Genomic DNA, 16211 nt, shown 5'->3' on the forward strand with positions numbered 1-16211 from the left:
CCGCTGCTCGTGCTCAGGAGCGGACCCGTAGCTCCCGCGTGCATCGAGGGCCCGGTTCCCCCGGGCTTTGCCTGGGCGTAAGGGGGCCACCCCCCCTCCGGCCCGCTGGGCCGCAGCTCACGCCACTCAACCGCCCCAAGCCAGCGTTTGTTCGGCATTACAAAACCTAGCTGCGGCCCGCGTGGAGAGCACACACAGCACCCCACCCAAGCACAGCTAAACTTTTTTTGACCAAACCACAATTTTTCGCCTTGCATTCAAGGAAGCGGCTGCTTGAGGGGTGCAGGCCTGTGCCCAGGAGCAGGCCACTCTCAACCCCTGCCTGTGGAGGCAGCAGCTACTGCCCGCTTCAAACCAAACTGGTGCAGAGCAAAGTTCAAACATGGTTTTTCTTTTAATACTCATTACTCTTAATTAAGATTAAAAGCTGCCTCTTTTCAGGTTGAAGTGCAGCCTAAGCATTCATGGCTTATTTCAACCGAAGGAATCTCCCCAGTTGCTTCAGGTTTGGTCAGAAGGGCTGCAAGGATTTGCAGTTATAAAAAAACCCCTAAAAAACACAAAACACATGTCATCTCTATGTAAGTGCTGTTGTAGATTTTAACTTCTTCTGACTTTTAACTAAACCACACATTGGCGGAAAGCCTTTTAAAAGTGTTGACAAGAGACACCTGCAGCATCTTAGAATTATCTCGTATTAAATTAGCCCAGCCATTTTCTTTTCCCTACTGTTTAATAGTGGCAGGGGGGAGAAGGGGGGAAACAAGTTGCTTCCTCCAGTTAAAACAAACAAACAAACAAACAAAAAATATATATATATTCTTCATTTATATGTGAAGCAAACGGCCTTGTATAATTGTCTGTTCTAGTCGGGTCCAAGCTAATATTTATGCAAATATGTCTAGTGACCCATTGAAATTAGTCCTGCAAAGATATAAAGCCCAACACTTTGATACACAGGTTTTTATACAACAAGCAGCTTATGCTGCTACAAGGTTAGGGTGGTCTACTATTCACTACTTTACCAGGAACAGCCATTCACCTAGGACTTCAGGTTTGTTGTTTTTTTTTTAAAGCAGAAATGTATGTACTTTCCACCTTTTCCAGCAGGTAGGACCAGTGATGCCAAAGATGTTACTTTCGAATAAAAAGGCACACAACCATGGCAACAGCTGAGCTGTCTCTCTGCGGTATGATCCACAATGCAAACAAAATTAGAAGCTGCAAAATAGAAAGCAATAAAAGTACCAGGAGCACTTTACTAGCAGTTAATAAGCTCATACATAAAATACCTTGGAATTGGACATAGCAATATCCAGGGTCAAGTGGTAAACCTGTTGCATGTTGTTTGTAATCTAGTAAAAATGCATTTTGGTATAATAAGCCTAGGGTTTTTTGGGTTTTTTTCTTGTATGGAAGGGAAAGGGGGAGAGAAACCCAAGAATCACTTGATGTCAAGCTATTGACATTTCACTTCCTGAAAGAAAGGGGTGGGGGGAGAAATCACTTAAATGCTTTCCTACAGAATTAAGGCTCTCATATTCGCTTATAAAAGGTACTGAACAGTAACTCTATAGACTGAAATACTAAATGTGCCCCCATCTAACTAGAGACTCTTCAGTGTTAGAACTGTATAGTAGAGTCTGGTGGTTGCCAGTGAAGTATTTGGTAGAGATTTCCTTCCCGAAATTTTACAATTCCCTTCAATTTCTTGGACTTTAGGCAATTGGCAGATTTACAGTGGTTCCATGAATAATCACAACAGATAATAAAGAGGAAAAGGCAAAGAAACGAAACTGTTTATTAACAGGGATTTAAAGCAGGGATTACCTATAGCCCTTGATAAATTGCTAGAATGTAGGACATTGTGAACAAGACAAATGCAAAAGTCTAAAGAGTAGTTCCAGAGAACTTTATTCAGGATCTGTTATCGCTGTAACTTAGACTGAAATCTGTGTAATTTACTCTCTCTGTACTGGAAAGCTAATTTAACTGCACTTCAAGAGCTAAGTTGCTAACACCTGCTTCAGCTGTTAAGCAGTCTTGGATCATATTTGCATTTTATTTGAATGCTTTACAAGATGGAATTTAGTAAAGAAAAGCAGCAGGGAAAAGTAAGCCAGTGGAATCCCAAACTCAATTTCAGAGCCCTTGAGAAAATGCTTGCCAATCTGAACTCCACCTCGTTCCTACTTTACAGTGCTGGCCTGAGGCAGTGCTGCTACTAGGGGACCCAAGCCCAGAAGGAGACCTGAAGGGCCTCAACTAGGCATAAAGGAGCATGATCATATTGTTGCAATAACAACATTAACTGGAAAGGGAGCAAAGCACATGGTCTCCAGACAGTGCAGGTAGCAAAGTTTAGATTAGCTTCCCAGCCAGTCGAGTCCCATTTTTTTTCACCATTTGAGCATGTGCTACACAAATCATTTATTCAGATGTGCTTTTTTTTGTTTCATGCAAAGCCATTTTGTGACACTATGGTGCTCCAGAAAATTCTAGTTGGTTGAGGGGGAAGGGAGAATTCATTATGATATTTCACACAAGTCAACTTTAAGGAAAAACACTTGATCCAGGATGAGTATAAACCATACAGTGCTTGTCACTTGACCCAACTGAAACTAGGTTATAGCTGTAAAGACAGAAAAAAGAAAGACCCAGCTGAAATCTAGCAAGCAGTTGCACACTCATTCAGAATACCTTAAGGGCTGAAAACATTTATTTGTTAGGAATTAGGACAACACCAGGAAGGTCATTTGGGACCTATACTCTAAAACACTGTAAACACCAGATTCTCCCCTAAGTTTTGGTCCATTAATGTTGGTTCTTTGCCATGGGATCCATATGCCAACACGTTATTAGGATAAAGAATGGTGGCCCTCGGTCAAAATTGGGCTCTCCAGACCTAAAAGTCACACTAGCTAAAAGCTGTAACAGATTTACAATCTCTGAATTGGATGGGGACCTTCAAGAGAAACTCAAGTAAATAGTCACTACAGGAATACTGTGTAGGCTCTAGTGGGAAAATTGGTTGGCAGGATCATAAACAGGAAGAGGAATAGTCCATGAGATCCTATGTAGGATGTATTCTTCACTATGAAAAAGTTTCAGAACTCGTGCCCAAGTAAAAATTGGCATTAACACTGTAGCTAACACATGCAAAACATTTGATAAAGCTACCTATTCCACACAGCAGCTTGACAGGGATCCCTCATTTTATGACTGGAAACAGAGTGAGTTAAGAGAATTCAGTCAGACTATGCTGTAAGAGTGTTATAGCTGAAATTAGGGTGTTCCTGTCTCAGTGTCTTTCGTACAGTACGCTAACCACTTTTTCCTACAAAAGAACTGAGAATTGGGAAAGGGTTTGTGTGATAATGTACAATCAGCTCAAAAATAGCCACTCTAGTTTGTCAAAAAAAAAAGTATGTTTTGCAGTTCTCAACCTCGAGTAAAATGTTAAACCTGAGTGATTTTTATGACTTAAATTGTGAGGAAGCTGACAGGTGTAATGGAAGTGTATAATTCACTCACCCAATCTGTGGTGAAAACTGCAATCTGTTTTTAAAGTCTGTAATCCACCAAAAATGTGAACAGTGAATGAGATGGAACTATAGTATAAAAAAACCACAGAAAAATAAATGTTTTCATAGTAAGGCTTAGCATGTCGGCTAATGTAATTTCATGTTTTCTTAGGAGTGAAATTTTTACATATAGAGACATGCTGTCTATATAGAGAGAGAGAGAGAGAGACACCACATGTTTCTCTCTATGTAAAAATTTCACTCCTAAGAAAACCTGAAATAAATATATATTTTAAATGACACTGCATGTCACATTCTCTGTGTATAATGATATCTGCTCTTGCAAGTTCTTTGAAGTTGACAAGAGATTTATTTGTGCTTAGAGAGATACCAGAGCTGTCTTTTTTAAAAGAATTAATGTATCAAGGGCATCACAATTAACAGATCAAATGACACCTTCAAGATCTGAAAAAGAGGCATTTCACCTGTAAGTGCATAGCCCCTTGCATTTAGGCTTTAGTGCACATGAAAGGACATTCAGAGACATATATATTAAAATATGTTTTTAGGTACAAAAGCACTAGAACTTAATGTCAGGACCTTTGATTTATAAAAGTTAAACACTAGAAGGAGAATCTGATGGAAAAGCAGAGAAAATCTGACTCACTGCCAAACTTTCAATGGAAGGTCAGGGCTGAAAGAAATGGAGTTATAGAGCAACAAACTCAGCGAGAGGTTTCAGGAGCCATGGTTACTCTAAATCTCAGCATCAACTCATACAACAGTTGCTTCCATGATTTCCAATAACACTGGCAAATCCAAGCAATTTAAAGTTTGGAAATAAAGGCCTCCTTTCATTTTTGGCAATGAAAATTGAAGTCCTCTTTATTATATGTTGGTTCAGCCAAAAAAATTCCTGTTACAGGCCCTGTAACTTATGCTACTCTGTAACTTTGTTATAAAATGCAATAATGCTCATTTGAAATCATAGTCAGCATAGTATCTAGAAAAATCAACTTCATGAATGACCAAAAGAACATTTGCTCCATAAAAAGTTCTGTGGTTTAAAATCATGCAAGAAATAAAACACTGGTAACTATATCCTCTATAGCCCTTTGCCACAAAAAATGTTCAGATCTTCCAGCAATTGCAAATCGTATTTTTTTCTTCTTTAGACTTGAGCATTTCATTCCACATTCTACCCACACAGCACAAAGACATGCCTATAACTAATATTCTAGTCTAAGCAAATGTCATTCTCAAACTATGTTTTCCACACTAGTGAATTATGCTCCTGAAAAGAGCCAGGTCACTTTTTAAAATAATTTAGAAGTACTTTAATTAATAGCCTGTAAAATTATTACAGTAGTGGTAAGACTGATTGTCTTCCTTTAGCAGTTGTAAACCCTTGAACAGGTCTGAAATTTCATCCAGGTGAGGGCAATAGTACACAGACTGTGGGAGAACACATATACAATGATAGCATTTTACTTTTCCCACAGTTATGGCAGAAACAATGTTCTGCTGAAGTTTAAGGGCAGACCAGTGCAAAATATACAACTGCAAATATTTATAGCATGAAAGAACTAGTTGTAATGTAAAACAGAGTCTGTTTTTGGGGTTTGATTACCAGGCTGCAGAAAGGTCCATAACATGATGAAGCTTGACATAAGAGGGATGAAGTCAACGATAGGGAAGAAACAGAACCCACACTTCTCTTTTAGGACATGCAATTTGTATAATTTTGAAGCAAGATCTTCTCAGTCTTGTAATACAGTTTCATACTAATTCAGCAAACATTTATGTTTACAAGTTTAAACATTTAACACTACAGCTTCCTTTTTCAAGAAATTTATTCTGGTAAACTGAGTTGAAGAGTTGACTTTATATATAGTGAAGCAAAAAGCACACAAGTCTTCCAGAAGAAAAAAAAAACTTGGAATACAAGTTCCTTTTGTTAGGAACCATCTTTTCTTACCTAGAACACAGGGCTAGAGGGGATGTTCTGGGTCACTGAATGATGGGCAGCCTTCTACTGTTGAAGACAACTGCCTCATATAATCTTTCAGATGCTGAATGGACCTGGCCCCGCCACTTCCCATAGCCCCCAACAACTCCCTCCACTCCCGACACCCGCCCCCCCAACAGTCCCCTGCCACTCCTCACACCCAACCACACCCATAAGCCTCCCCACCCCACATCCCTGACTTACCCTTGACAGCACCAGGGGCAGCAGGAGCACCACAGAGATGCTCTGGACAGAAACCAGAGCATCTCTCCTGGAGGACTGACTCCCAGGTTGCCTCCAGGCACAATCCAGGACCATGCTTTGCCCCACTGTTCTGTGGAGTGTTTTTTTTTTTTTAACCCCATTTTTTGTTCCTGCATGTGCCTCTTGTAGCATCTCAAAGGGCTTTGCGACAGTAGGATGCACGTGCACACTCGCATGGATGTGCCCCAAGTGTGCAGATGTTCAAGTTTTTTCTCCCAAAGTAAAAATGGCTGCTCCAGGAGAAAAATGACCTGGGAACAACCTGGGGTTAAATCACTCCCAGGAAAGTCTCTCCTGGGACAGCAAATGTCTATGCATGCTGTAAGACTTCTAGGTACTAGAATAAGCAAAATAGTAATATAATGTTCATAACCTCATATTTAAAAAAGGTAAAGGAAAAATTTGAATTTCAAGCACATATTCTTCTAACAGCTATAAACAGTGAGAAGGACTTAAAACTGACAACTTGACCAATCTGTAATATAGTGCTCTCTACGATAACTACTGTATGCCCGATTAGAAAAAAACATTTTTAACAACAGTTTGTCAAAAATATTTCCAATCCTCTCTACATTTTAAACATGAATAGCAACACATTTGTTAAGATATTCTACTTTAGATCCCACTTCTTAATGGTTCAGAACTTCCTGAAAAGTATAGTTCACTGAAGCTTCATAGTGCATGTGCATGCACACATATTCTACAAAGGATAGTGTGTGCCAGAGTGCTGGACTATGCATTTGTATTTGTATTTATTCATTTTAGAAAATGTAACTCATTTAGTTTCTACTCGTCTATAAACCTCCCCCCCTCAAAAAACTCCACCTCATACAACAGAAAAGTTGTTTCATTAGTTGGATAAAACTCACTGATGCAGACAGAAAATAATTTTGATAATGTTCTCCCACTACACCCAGTGTTTTTATGCTGGTGCTGAACATAATGATGCAAGCAACTAAGTGTAATTGTACCAAATTATTGCTAGCAATTTGCATATGAAATACACACCTTTTACTGCCTCTAGTTGGCATTGTTCAACTAGGTTATAAATAGTACAGCTGAAATGCTTCAAACAGAAAACAGCTTATGATGGGCACATGCTATGAATGAAGAAATGCTCAGACACAATGTGCAAGTTGGAGAGATTTCATCAAAACTAGCCAAGGGGGAAAATGCTTCATTTCCTGATCATGCTCTGCTTTGCAGAAGCCAATCACATATAGAAAGTTTTACAGGGGAAGCCATCTAGAACAGAGGTATTTATACCATAAATTGGGGTGGTTTTTTTTTGGGGGGGGGGCGGGGGGAGGGAAGAAAGAAGTGATCTACCCAATCCCTAATTTTTTCAAGATTCCTGCTAATCAATTCTACCTAGCATTCCTCTTTATATTTGGACAGCATTCAATACAAATAGTTAAAGAAACATGAGTATTTTGTTTGGTAGACAGTATTTTGATGCAACATTTAGAAAGGGGCCACATAGTTGCAAGATATTGTCATTCTGGCCATAAAAAGGAATACACTTTTTGATTTGGATCATTTTCATGTTGAAGGTTTGGCCAAGCTCTTCCGGGGGGGGGGGGGGGGGGGGAAGGAAGGAAGATACTTCAGTAGCATATTACTGATTGTCAAAGATTTCAATAATTATATTGTTGAGGAATACAAGTTATTCTATATCTGTTTCACACTAAAACCATTTTCTTAACCATTTTTAAAAACCTCATACTAGAAACCAAAATGTTTCTGCTTCAATAAAGTCAGCAGTGTGCCCTTGTTGCCAAGGTGGCTAACAGCACACTGGGCTACATTGGCAGGTATGTTACCAGTAGGTAAAGGGAAGTGATTCTTCCCCTCTGTTCAGCACTGGTGAGGCCACATCTGGAGTACTGTGTCCAGTTGTGGGCCCCCTACTACAGAAAGGATGTGGACAAACTGGAGAGAGTCCAGAGGAGGGCAACAAAAATGGTGAGGGGGCTGGGGGACATGACTTATGAGGACAGGCTGAGGTAAATGGGCTTATTAGTCTAGAGAAGAGGAGACAGAGGGGATTTAATAGCAGCCTTCAGCTACCTGAAGGGGAGGTTGAAAAAGGATGGAGCTAGACTATTCTCAGTGGTGGCAGATGACAGAACAAGGAGAAATGGTCTCAAGTTGCAGCAAGGGAAGTTTAAGTTAGATATTAGGAAGAATTTTCTCACTAGGGGGGTAGTAAAGAACTGGAATGGGTTACCCAGAGAGGTGGTAGAAGCTCCATCCTTGGAGGTGTTCAAAACCCAGCTAGACAAAGCTTTGGCTGCAATGATCTAGTTGAAGATGGTCCTGTTTTGAGCAGGGGGTTGGACTAGATGACCTCCTGAGGTCCCTTCTATAATTCTATGAAAAGACTAAATATAAACCGAGAAATGTAGTTGATTAAAATTACTTTTGGAACACTCCTGACACTCTTATTTAAGGACAACAAATCTTGAATAGTAATACAAGTTTATTCACTGTATGGTTACTGCATATAGACTCCATGAGAGTCGATCATACAGATTTATACTTTTAAATTATGTTCCCTGCACACATTTCAGTTTCTGTGGATGTCATTCACCTAGTTCTGGGAAAGCAAGACAAAGGAGGTGCGCTGCTTCTGGTGGTTTTGGAAAAAAGAAAAGTTGAAGCCACTTTTCTCCTTATCACCCTAAACATTTGTAGAGGGGAAATCAGAAGATCATTAGATAAGAAATGAAGAAATACAAATCTCAGTTTCAACTGCTTATGAGAGAACAGGACTCTCTTACACATGGGGGAGCCAGAGCACTCCTTTGACTAAGATAAATTACAGCCAAAATCTCTCACATTTTCTAAGGGAGCAATGGGCAGGGTCAGGCAAAGCCATGAATGCCTAGACATGCAGGCAAAGGTGATGGTATGAAAACTTTTCAATCAGTTGCCAAATTGAATTGTTTTGTTGTAGTCTTCTCCATTTGCATGTTGCACTGACTACATACATGGGAGCTACATACTGCAGGAGTGGTTGGGGGGGCTGAACTTTAGGGCTGTGCAAAGCTTTGGTAGCCGATTTGATTTGGAGGAGATTTGGCCTGATTCGGGGGACGAATCTCTGAATCCAAATAGAACTGGGAGACCCATTAAAAGGTCTGAATCGAATTGGAAGCCTCCGAATTGATCTGGAGATTTGGGCGGTCCCCACTCACCACTGCAGGAAGCCGGGCCTGAGTTCTGTGCTGTTAAGTAGGGGGCAGGGGGTTGGAGGGGACCATGGGGGAACCCGCACCTGGCCCCATCCCCCACCTCCACTCTCCCAGCCCCTCCCCCATGGCTGCCCCGCCCAGCCCCAGCATCCCAGCACTTAAAAAAAATAAAAGAAAAAAAAGAAAGAAAAGCCCCACACTCCCCAGCTACAGCACTGGTGATCGGGGCCTGTGGGGGCTCATGGCAGAGCCCCCCCCCCCAACGTAGCACAGGGCAACAGAGCTCACCACCCCCCCTGCCTGACACCCACACAGCAGTTGTTGCATTGCACAGGTGCAGCGTGGCTTGGCAGGGCGGCGCGCACTGTCCTGGAGCCATGGCAGCTCCAGCAGTCACTCAGAACCCGGCAGCATTCAGCCCGAGCAGCCCCGGCTCCCACACAGTCTGTGCAGCCCCACGGCACCCATCGAGCCGCGCTGCACCCTTACGTGACAGCTGCCATGTGGGTGCCAGGCAGGAAGGGCCTGATCCCTGCTGGTCCGTGGGGGAAGGGGGGCTCTACCACAAGTCCCCAGAGGCCCCGACTGCCGCTGCTGTAGCCGGTGAGTGCGGGGCTTTAAAAAAAAAAAACAAAACAAACTAAAACCAAAAAACAAGTGCCAGGACGCTGGGGCCAGGTGGGGGATGGGGCCCTGCTCGCCGTTGCCATGCCCCTGCCACCACCACTGCCGCCTGTTTGATTCAGAGGAGATTCAGCCCAATTTGGCAGCTGAATCTCTGAATCCAAATTGGCCGAATCGAATTGCCCAGTGATTCAAATCACTGAATTGAATCACTGTCCCTCCAAATCAGCCAAATCCAAAGCTGAATCGAATACCTGCTGCTTCGCACAGGCCTTCTTTCTTCCCACTTTATGGACAATGAAGCCTCCCGCTGCGTGGACAGTGTGCTCCCCATGTCATCTCCTGCCATACTTCCCTGTCCTAGAGACCCTGGCCACCACAGCAGAAGCAATGGGGGAAGGGGGGATGGGCAGCTGGGTGACAAGTCACATATTAACCTCTTGCAAGCTGGATGCAGTCCATGGACTGCCAGTTGGACAGCCCTGTTCTAGATGATTTTGGAAGGATAATAAGGACAGTTACAGTACCAGATTTATTCACATGGAATAGCCTGTAACTGTTGGGTGGCTTACAACTGAGGAAAAGATAAAGCAATGGTTTATTTTAACGAATGCATCAGATCCTACTGCAGAACTACTCCCAAGACAATTTGAATGTTTCTGTCTTTGAGCTGTCTGCTGACTGAGTCACTGCAAGGTCTTCACTCTGTGTTTTTATTAGACACTAATGAAAAATAAAATGAGTTTGATACCTTACTTCTTTCTGAGCTTGCATTAACTGAGGAGCAAAGGTAGTAACTGGTGATCTGACCCAGTAGTTTGTCTCTTGACAAATCCAGGGTAGCACAATTATCTGCTGAATTTTGCATTTATGAGCATGCATGCAATCTTGCCCCTCCCCACAAAAACAATACCATTAGTATTGCATTTGTAGTCTGATTTCTTGGTTTAAACTTAATTCAGGGGAAGACTTTTGAAATAGATTCACTCCCTTTTACTGATTTTAGGCACAGAAGTAGACTAAGGGTACATATGCAGCTGAGAGCCATGGGTAGTGTGTTTCAGAAATCAAAATCAAGAAAAGAAGGAAACATATCAGGAGAAAAAGATCCTATTTTAACATCCATCTCAAAGGGTTAGGGGGCAGAGAATCTGCAGTCCCCATCCTCCTCCTCCCCCAGAGGTAGAAAAGGGGGGCTCCCAGCCCCCCCAAAGGAGAGTTATTTTATTATTCCGATGGAATGATAACTTTCTAATTCTGTTAACTTCCATCTGAAGATATTACAGTATTTAACAAAACTTTAATAAATTAAGTTTCACAACTTTCCCTTCCAGGAAGTAAGTATTATTTCCATTTTACAGATGGAGAAACATAAGCCTAGAAGTTACCTGGATCACACAGCGAAACTGTAGCCCAGTCAATTTAACTACTGTGTTCGTATCTCCTGATTTAGTGTAACAAGTACAGATTTCTGAGACAGACTCAGAGATAGCAGAGAGCAGAAAATGCAGATGCAGAAATAAACAAACAAGGGCCCCAATTCTGATACCAGAGTGCCTCCAGAAATTGAAGGTGAGGAAGGTGAGCAGAGTAGAGGGCTTATATCCACAGCTTTGCCCTTTCTTCATCTTCCGTTTCAACAACAGCTGCTCATTCTACATTCTGGTATTATGAAGTGTGGAAACTGACAAGGACAGCAAGCGACTGAAATTTATTTTCTCTTCCTGGTCTGGAAGTATAGCATATGGAGTACTTTGTTCCTATTCATTTATTATACAGCACCCAAAATGTGCTAGAGTGTTATGCTGCTCTGTACTGATCACACTAACCACACAAGGGATGATGCTGACTAGAGCAGTGGAGGAAGCTATACTTCCTTGGCTCTCTACAGGAAAAGAATGACAGTTTAAGAAGGGGCTTATGTGAGATGTGGGTGGGAAGAAAATATCAAAGAGAAAGATAGCAAAGATTAAAAAGCTTGTTAATTCTCAGCAGTGATTATTTTGGCCATGGGGATCATCAGCAAAACATTTTCCCTGTAATTCCAGTGTTGCTTTCAAAGATCCAACCCCAAACAAAACTAAATTTTATAAAAACATTGTTAGAAAAGCAGTTCCTTTTCAGCAATTTGTCAAAGGCACAGAATATTTTAAGGAAGTCACAGCATTCAAATACTAAAAGTACAATATTACTACCATTTAGTTTTGCTGATCTGTCTTTGTAAGGAGTACTGAAAAAAGTGGTACTTTTATTAAATCTATAGTACTGGTGCAAACCTGCAACATGGTGACTGTAGTTCATGCTTTAGTGTCATTAGTTGAAATGGCTTAGCACCTCTGCACAGGCCCTACATTGCCATGAAGTATTAGGGGGTGTCACAGGGCACCTTAGTGCCTGCTCCTAGAGAGGAGAAACTGCCAGGGGGAGAGAGAGAGCCCTGGCGGAACATAGCCGCAGCTGAGGGTTGCCAGGGTAACGAGCACAGCTGCAGGTTGCCAGGGCAACCGATAAGGATCAGCTGGCCAGAAGGGGGCAGGGCCTGGCCCTTATAAAGCCCAGGGCTGAAGCCAGGCTGGCAGTTCTCTGCCAGCAGCCGGAGAGGCAGGAGCTTCCTCAGCTGAGATATGGGGAAAAGCCCGACTTGCAAGTACAGCTCATGATAGCCCTGAGAGGATTGGGCACTAAAGGTTTAGCCAGGGGGCTTTATGTTTGAGTTACAGCCAGGAGGCTTGTGTTGTGTTCGGTTAATGTTTGTATTACACCTGGAGGCTTGGGTGAGGCTGTAGGGGTTGGAGGAGGCCTCGTATAGGGACCCCACAGAGTGTGGGGAGCCCTAGCGCAGGAGGGTGCAGTGTCCTCATAGGGACCCCAGAGAGTGTGGGGTGCCCCAGCGCCAGTGAGGGCGCGGTCTAGCGCCAAGAGGGCGCATTATTTTCACAGCGCCAGTGAAGGCGCAGCTTGCACGCCAGTGCGGGAGCAACTGGCGGCGAGAAGCGCGGCCAGTGGGTCGCGAGCACAACCAGTAGGTTGCAGACAGGGGGACATAGACCCTGGATCGCGTGTGGGGTACATAGACCCCAGCCCCAGAGCGAGGGGCGATTTCATTGAGAAGCCCAGGGTGGGCACGGCGAGCCCCAAAGAGGGGGAGTGCCACACTGTATTACTGAGAAGCCCCATGGGGGCACGGCGAGCCCCAAAGAGGGGGAGTGCCATACTGAGCAGCCCTGGAGAGGGGCGATAGTGAGGAGCCCGAGGCGGGCATGCCCTAGAGCGGGGCGATATTGAAGAGCCCGAGATGGGCATAGCGAGCCCGGCCGCAGGCCAGTGCGGCAACACCCCTCAGACCGAGGCAGGGCGCTGCGGTTGCCCCCAAGAAGACAAGGAGTAGCAGCGTGGTGAGCCTGTATCAGAGGGTATCCGTGCAGTTGGCCAGGGAAGGACCGAGGCCCGCTAGAGAGTCCCTGAGCGGGACCACACCATCAGGGGAGGCCCAGAGTGGGCTAGATGAGAGTCCCAGTGAGAGGCTGGGCACTAGAGAGAGCCCAGAGTGGGTTAGACTATAGAGGCGGCCCGGGAAGCGGGCGTGCAGACATACCAACGTCTATTACATCTGCGAGGCTTGGGGCGTGGTATTAGGGGCTGGTAGGAGCCACGCATAGCCCACAAGGTGAGGGTGTTCGGGGAACACCCACCATATCGGGAGACCCCCAGGGGTTCCGGGAGAACCGCGGGGATAGAAGTCCCGAGTAGCTATGCCCAGGGAGTCATAGGCAGCCTCCCAACCTTATATTTACCAACAAGACATGGCGGGCGAGAATTAGAGGGTGCCTTGGGCCGGCCTGACACAGAGCGAGGGACCTTAAGGAGATCACGACCCTCCGCGAGGACCCCGCCGTGACGGGGGATAGGTCTAGTGCAAGGAAAAAACTAAAATGACATTTGCAAATGTGATTTTTAAAACAAAAGTCTTATCTAATACACACCTGAAGAGCTAATAATTAACTGAACTTTGGTGAAGTAGCAAGTGAGTCTAAGAACAAAATAAAATTATTTAAGAAATCAGTTTGCTCTCAAAGGCATTGAACTTGCACTTGTAGAAACCTGAGCAAGCACACTGGTATTTTAAGTATATGTATATATTACATATAGACAATGCTTTCATATATGTATAAGCTCCTTGTTTTCCATTTAGTTAAATGCAACATGCTGGTCCATGATAAAGAGGCTCTGTGACACTCTTTTTTTTGGAAGAATTTAACAGAAATAACTCCACTTAGTGTTTGAGTGAGCAATGTAATGAAATCTGTTTGCTGTGCTAGCTGTCTCCAGATTGGGCTGTAATTACACCACAGAAGGAAGAAAGGTAGCTGAGTCTCAATCTAGATCATTTATGTAAACTCAGCCTTCTTGTCAACGATGTTCTCAAATTGCATGCATGCAAACCACAAAAATCATCTCCTATGAACAAAATAGAGACAGAGTCAAATTGCAGGCTTCTGATATACCTTATACTCTTTCCGTAATTGGACTTTAAAATTTGACACGCTAAGGTTAAAAAACTTTATGTATTACGCATTTATTCAGAAAAGTGAAAAACTGTACTCAGGCAAATATTCCTCATTCCTTTCTGCCAAAAGATTGATGCTGAACAGTACAAATGAACACTTATTTGACTTAAATAAAAAAGTGTCACATAAATCTAGGAAATTATTTAGTGTAGGATTGTCTTGAAACAAATTGCTTGATCTGAGGAAAAGATTATTTTCCTGTAAGAGTTGAAAAAATGTCACTCTGAGCAAGAGCAAAATATTTTATACACACAGTATAAAACACAGGCAACCGCTTCTCTTAACAGAGCCAAATTAATATTTGATTAAATATTTTAAAGCTCCTACTTACCATGCTTGACACACTTTCTCAGCAAGTTTCTCAAATATTGAAAGCATTAGGCACAGAGTAATTTTACATTTAAATACATAAAAACAGTGTGAGGAGACATAACTGCATGTACACAGATAAAAGGATTTTTCCCTATTAATTCACTGAACTGCCCTTTGTGTTGATAAATTGGTACATTAATTCTTGACTTAAACAGCTCGCTCTTTCTCAGTGGCAGGTTTAGAAAGTGCTTCTCCTGACACCTGCAGCTTCACGCCCCCCTCTGTCCTCTCTAGTGCAGGAAAACCACAGGCCACCACACTGGCGCCATCCCTGGCTATGTCCAATCAATAAGGACTTATTTCCTGTCCATTTGCTGAGGTCACAGAAGCAAGTCTCATTAATTATTTCTACCGGTACAGCCTCAAGTGAGCTTCTGGCATGACAAGTGAAAACTGTTTGACCTTTTTTCCCTAATTTTGTTTGTAGCAGTTCCAAAAGATGCATGTTCATTCAACGATGTGGTAAATGAAAAAAATATATTAAGCAACCAACACATTTAGATCTTTAGCAGCACAGGATATATTTCCCTTACCCCTAACCAGTGCATGTCCAGTTATTTCCTGAAAATAAACAATACTTTTTTTCTTTTTAGTTTTTTTTTTGAATTGTATGTCATGAAAATCTGGTCACAGCATAAACAATGTTTTCTAAAGCCGATCTGGCCTCAGAGGGAGGGAAGCATTCCAGGGCCTCCAGTGCTCTGTTTCCATGGTAACGACATAGGTCAATAGCTGAAGTCACACCTTTGCCAGCCTTGATTGCTTCTTGCAACTGTTAGAAAACACATGCATAATAAAATCAGTTTTGACAATACTCAGTATACAATTATTTCTAAGATAACAGTAGGGATTCAGTATTTCCATTACCTTTTCTTAAAGCAAAAAAAAAAAGGCAGCAGCTACTGCAAAGAACTCAAAAAGATCTTATAATATTCTCCAATATAAAACTGCTTCACTTCAGCTCCTGCTTACAATAGAACCCTAATCAATTAAAACGACGCTACATCACTTTTACATAGCTCAAAAGGCTAAGCTTCCCAAGGATGCACATAACAAAGGAGGAAGGTTTTTAAATATCTGGACATTTCATACCAAACCTCATCTAATAGCTTTTGTACAGAATGCTGAACTGACTTACCAACTAATCACTTATTTTCTTGTACTGGATACATAGCATCCAAATCGATTTATAAGCGTACATTAAACATTTCAATTCTACATTTCTTGAAAGCAGACTACAGATGCACACTGCATATTTAAATTTATTACAGTGGAAAAAACACATTTCCTCAGGAAAACAGAACTTATTAAAGTTCTGTTTTCCTGAGGAAATGTGCTTTTCAAGCTCTTCAAGGTTTAATAACCTTATTTTACCATCAGCAACATCCATGCAAACCCACTGTACTCAGTAAGGATGGTGAATCTGAGTATATAGTACTGTTTAATACTGACTCATGTGAAGTGAAATGTTTCACAGAAGAGACTGGAGAGAAGCAGTCTTTTCCAGATGCATACTGTTTTCTGGCAAAAACTGGCAGGTACAAGACCTGGGTAAGTTATAGGTTAAATTTCCTACAAAAATAGTTTTCCATAGTATAAGTAAATGTAATCGTAAAGTGTCAGGCAACACACGTATGCTTTCAATGTCTTAACA

The 16211-nt window shown here is 42.5% G+C and overlaps 1 protein-coding gene across 3 annotated transcripts in view; it reads right to left on the minus strand.

Annotated features, from left to right (window-relative positions):
• Positions 1 to 1769: 1769 nt before the first annotated feature.
• Positions 1770 to 16211, minus strand: part of PDSS2 (decaprenyl diphosphate synthase subunit 2) — a 212482-nt gene continuing 198040 nt past the window's right edge. For 2 of the 3 annotated variants that reach the window (XM_019499909.2, XM_019499908.2), the window contains one exon: positions 1770 to 15329. In XM_019499909.2, coding sequence (XP_019355454.1) covers positions 15171 to 15329 — 159 coding nt within the window. In that variant the 3' untranslated portion in view covers positions 1770 to 15170. The remainder of the gene's footprint in view (positions 15330 to 16211) is intronic. The other variant, XM_019499910.2, reaches the window with a different exon arrangement.

Source organism: Alligator mississippiensis, chromosome 1, assembly GCF_030867095.1.
Source record: "Alligator mississippiensis isolate rAllMis1 chromosome 1, rAllMis1, whole genome shotgun sequence".
NCBI classification, from domain to species: domain Eukaryota; kingdom Metazoa; phylum Chordata; order Crocodylia; family Alligatoridae; genus Alligator; species Alligator mississippiensis.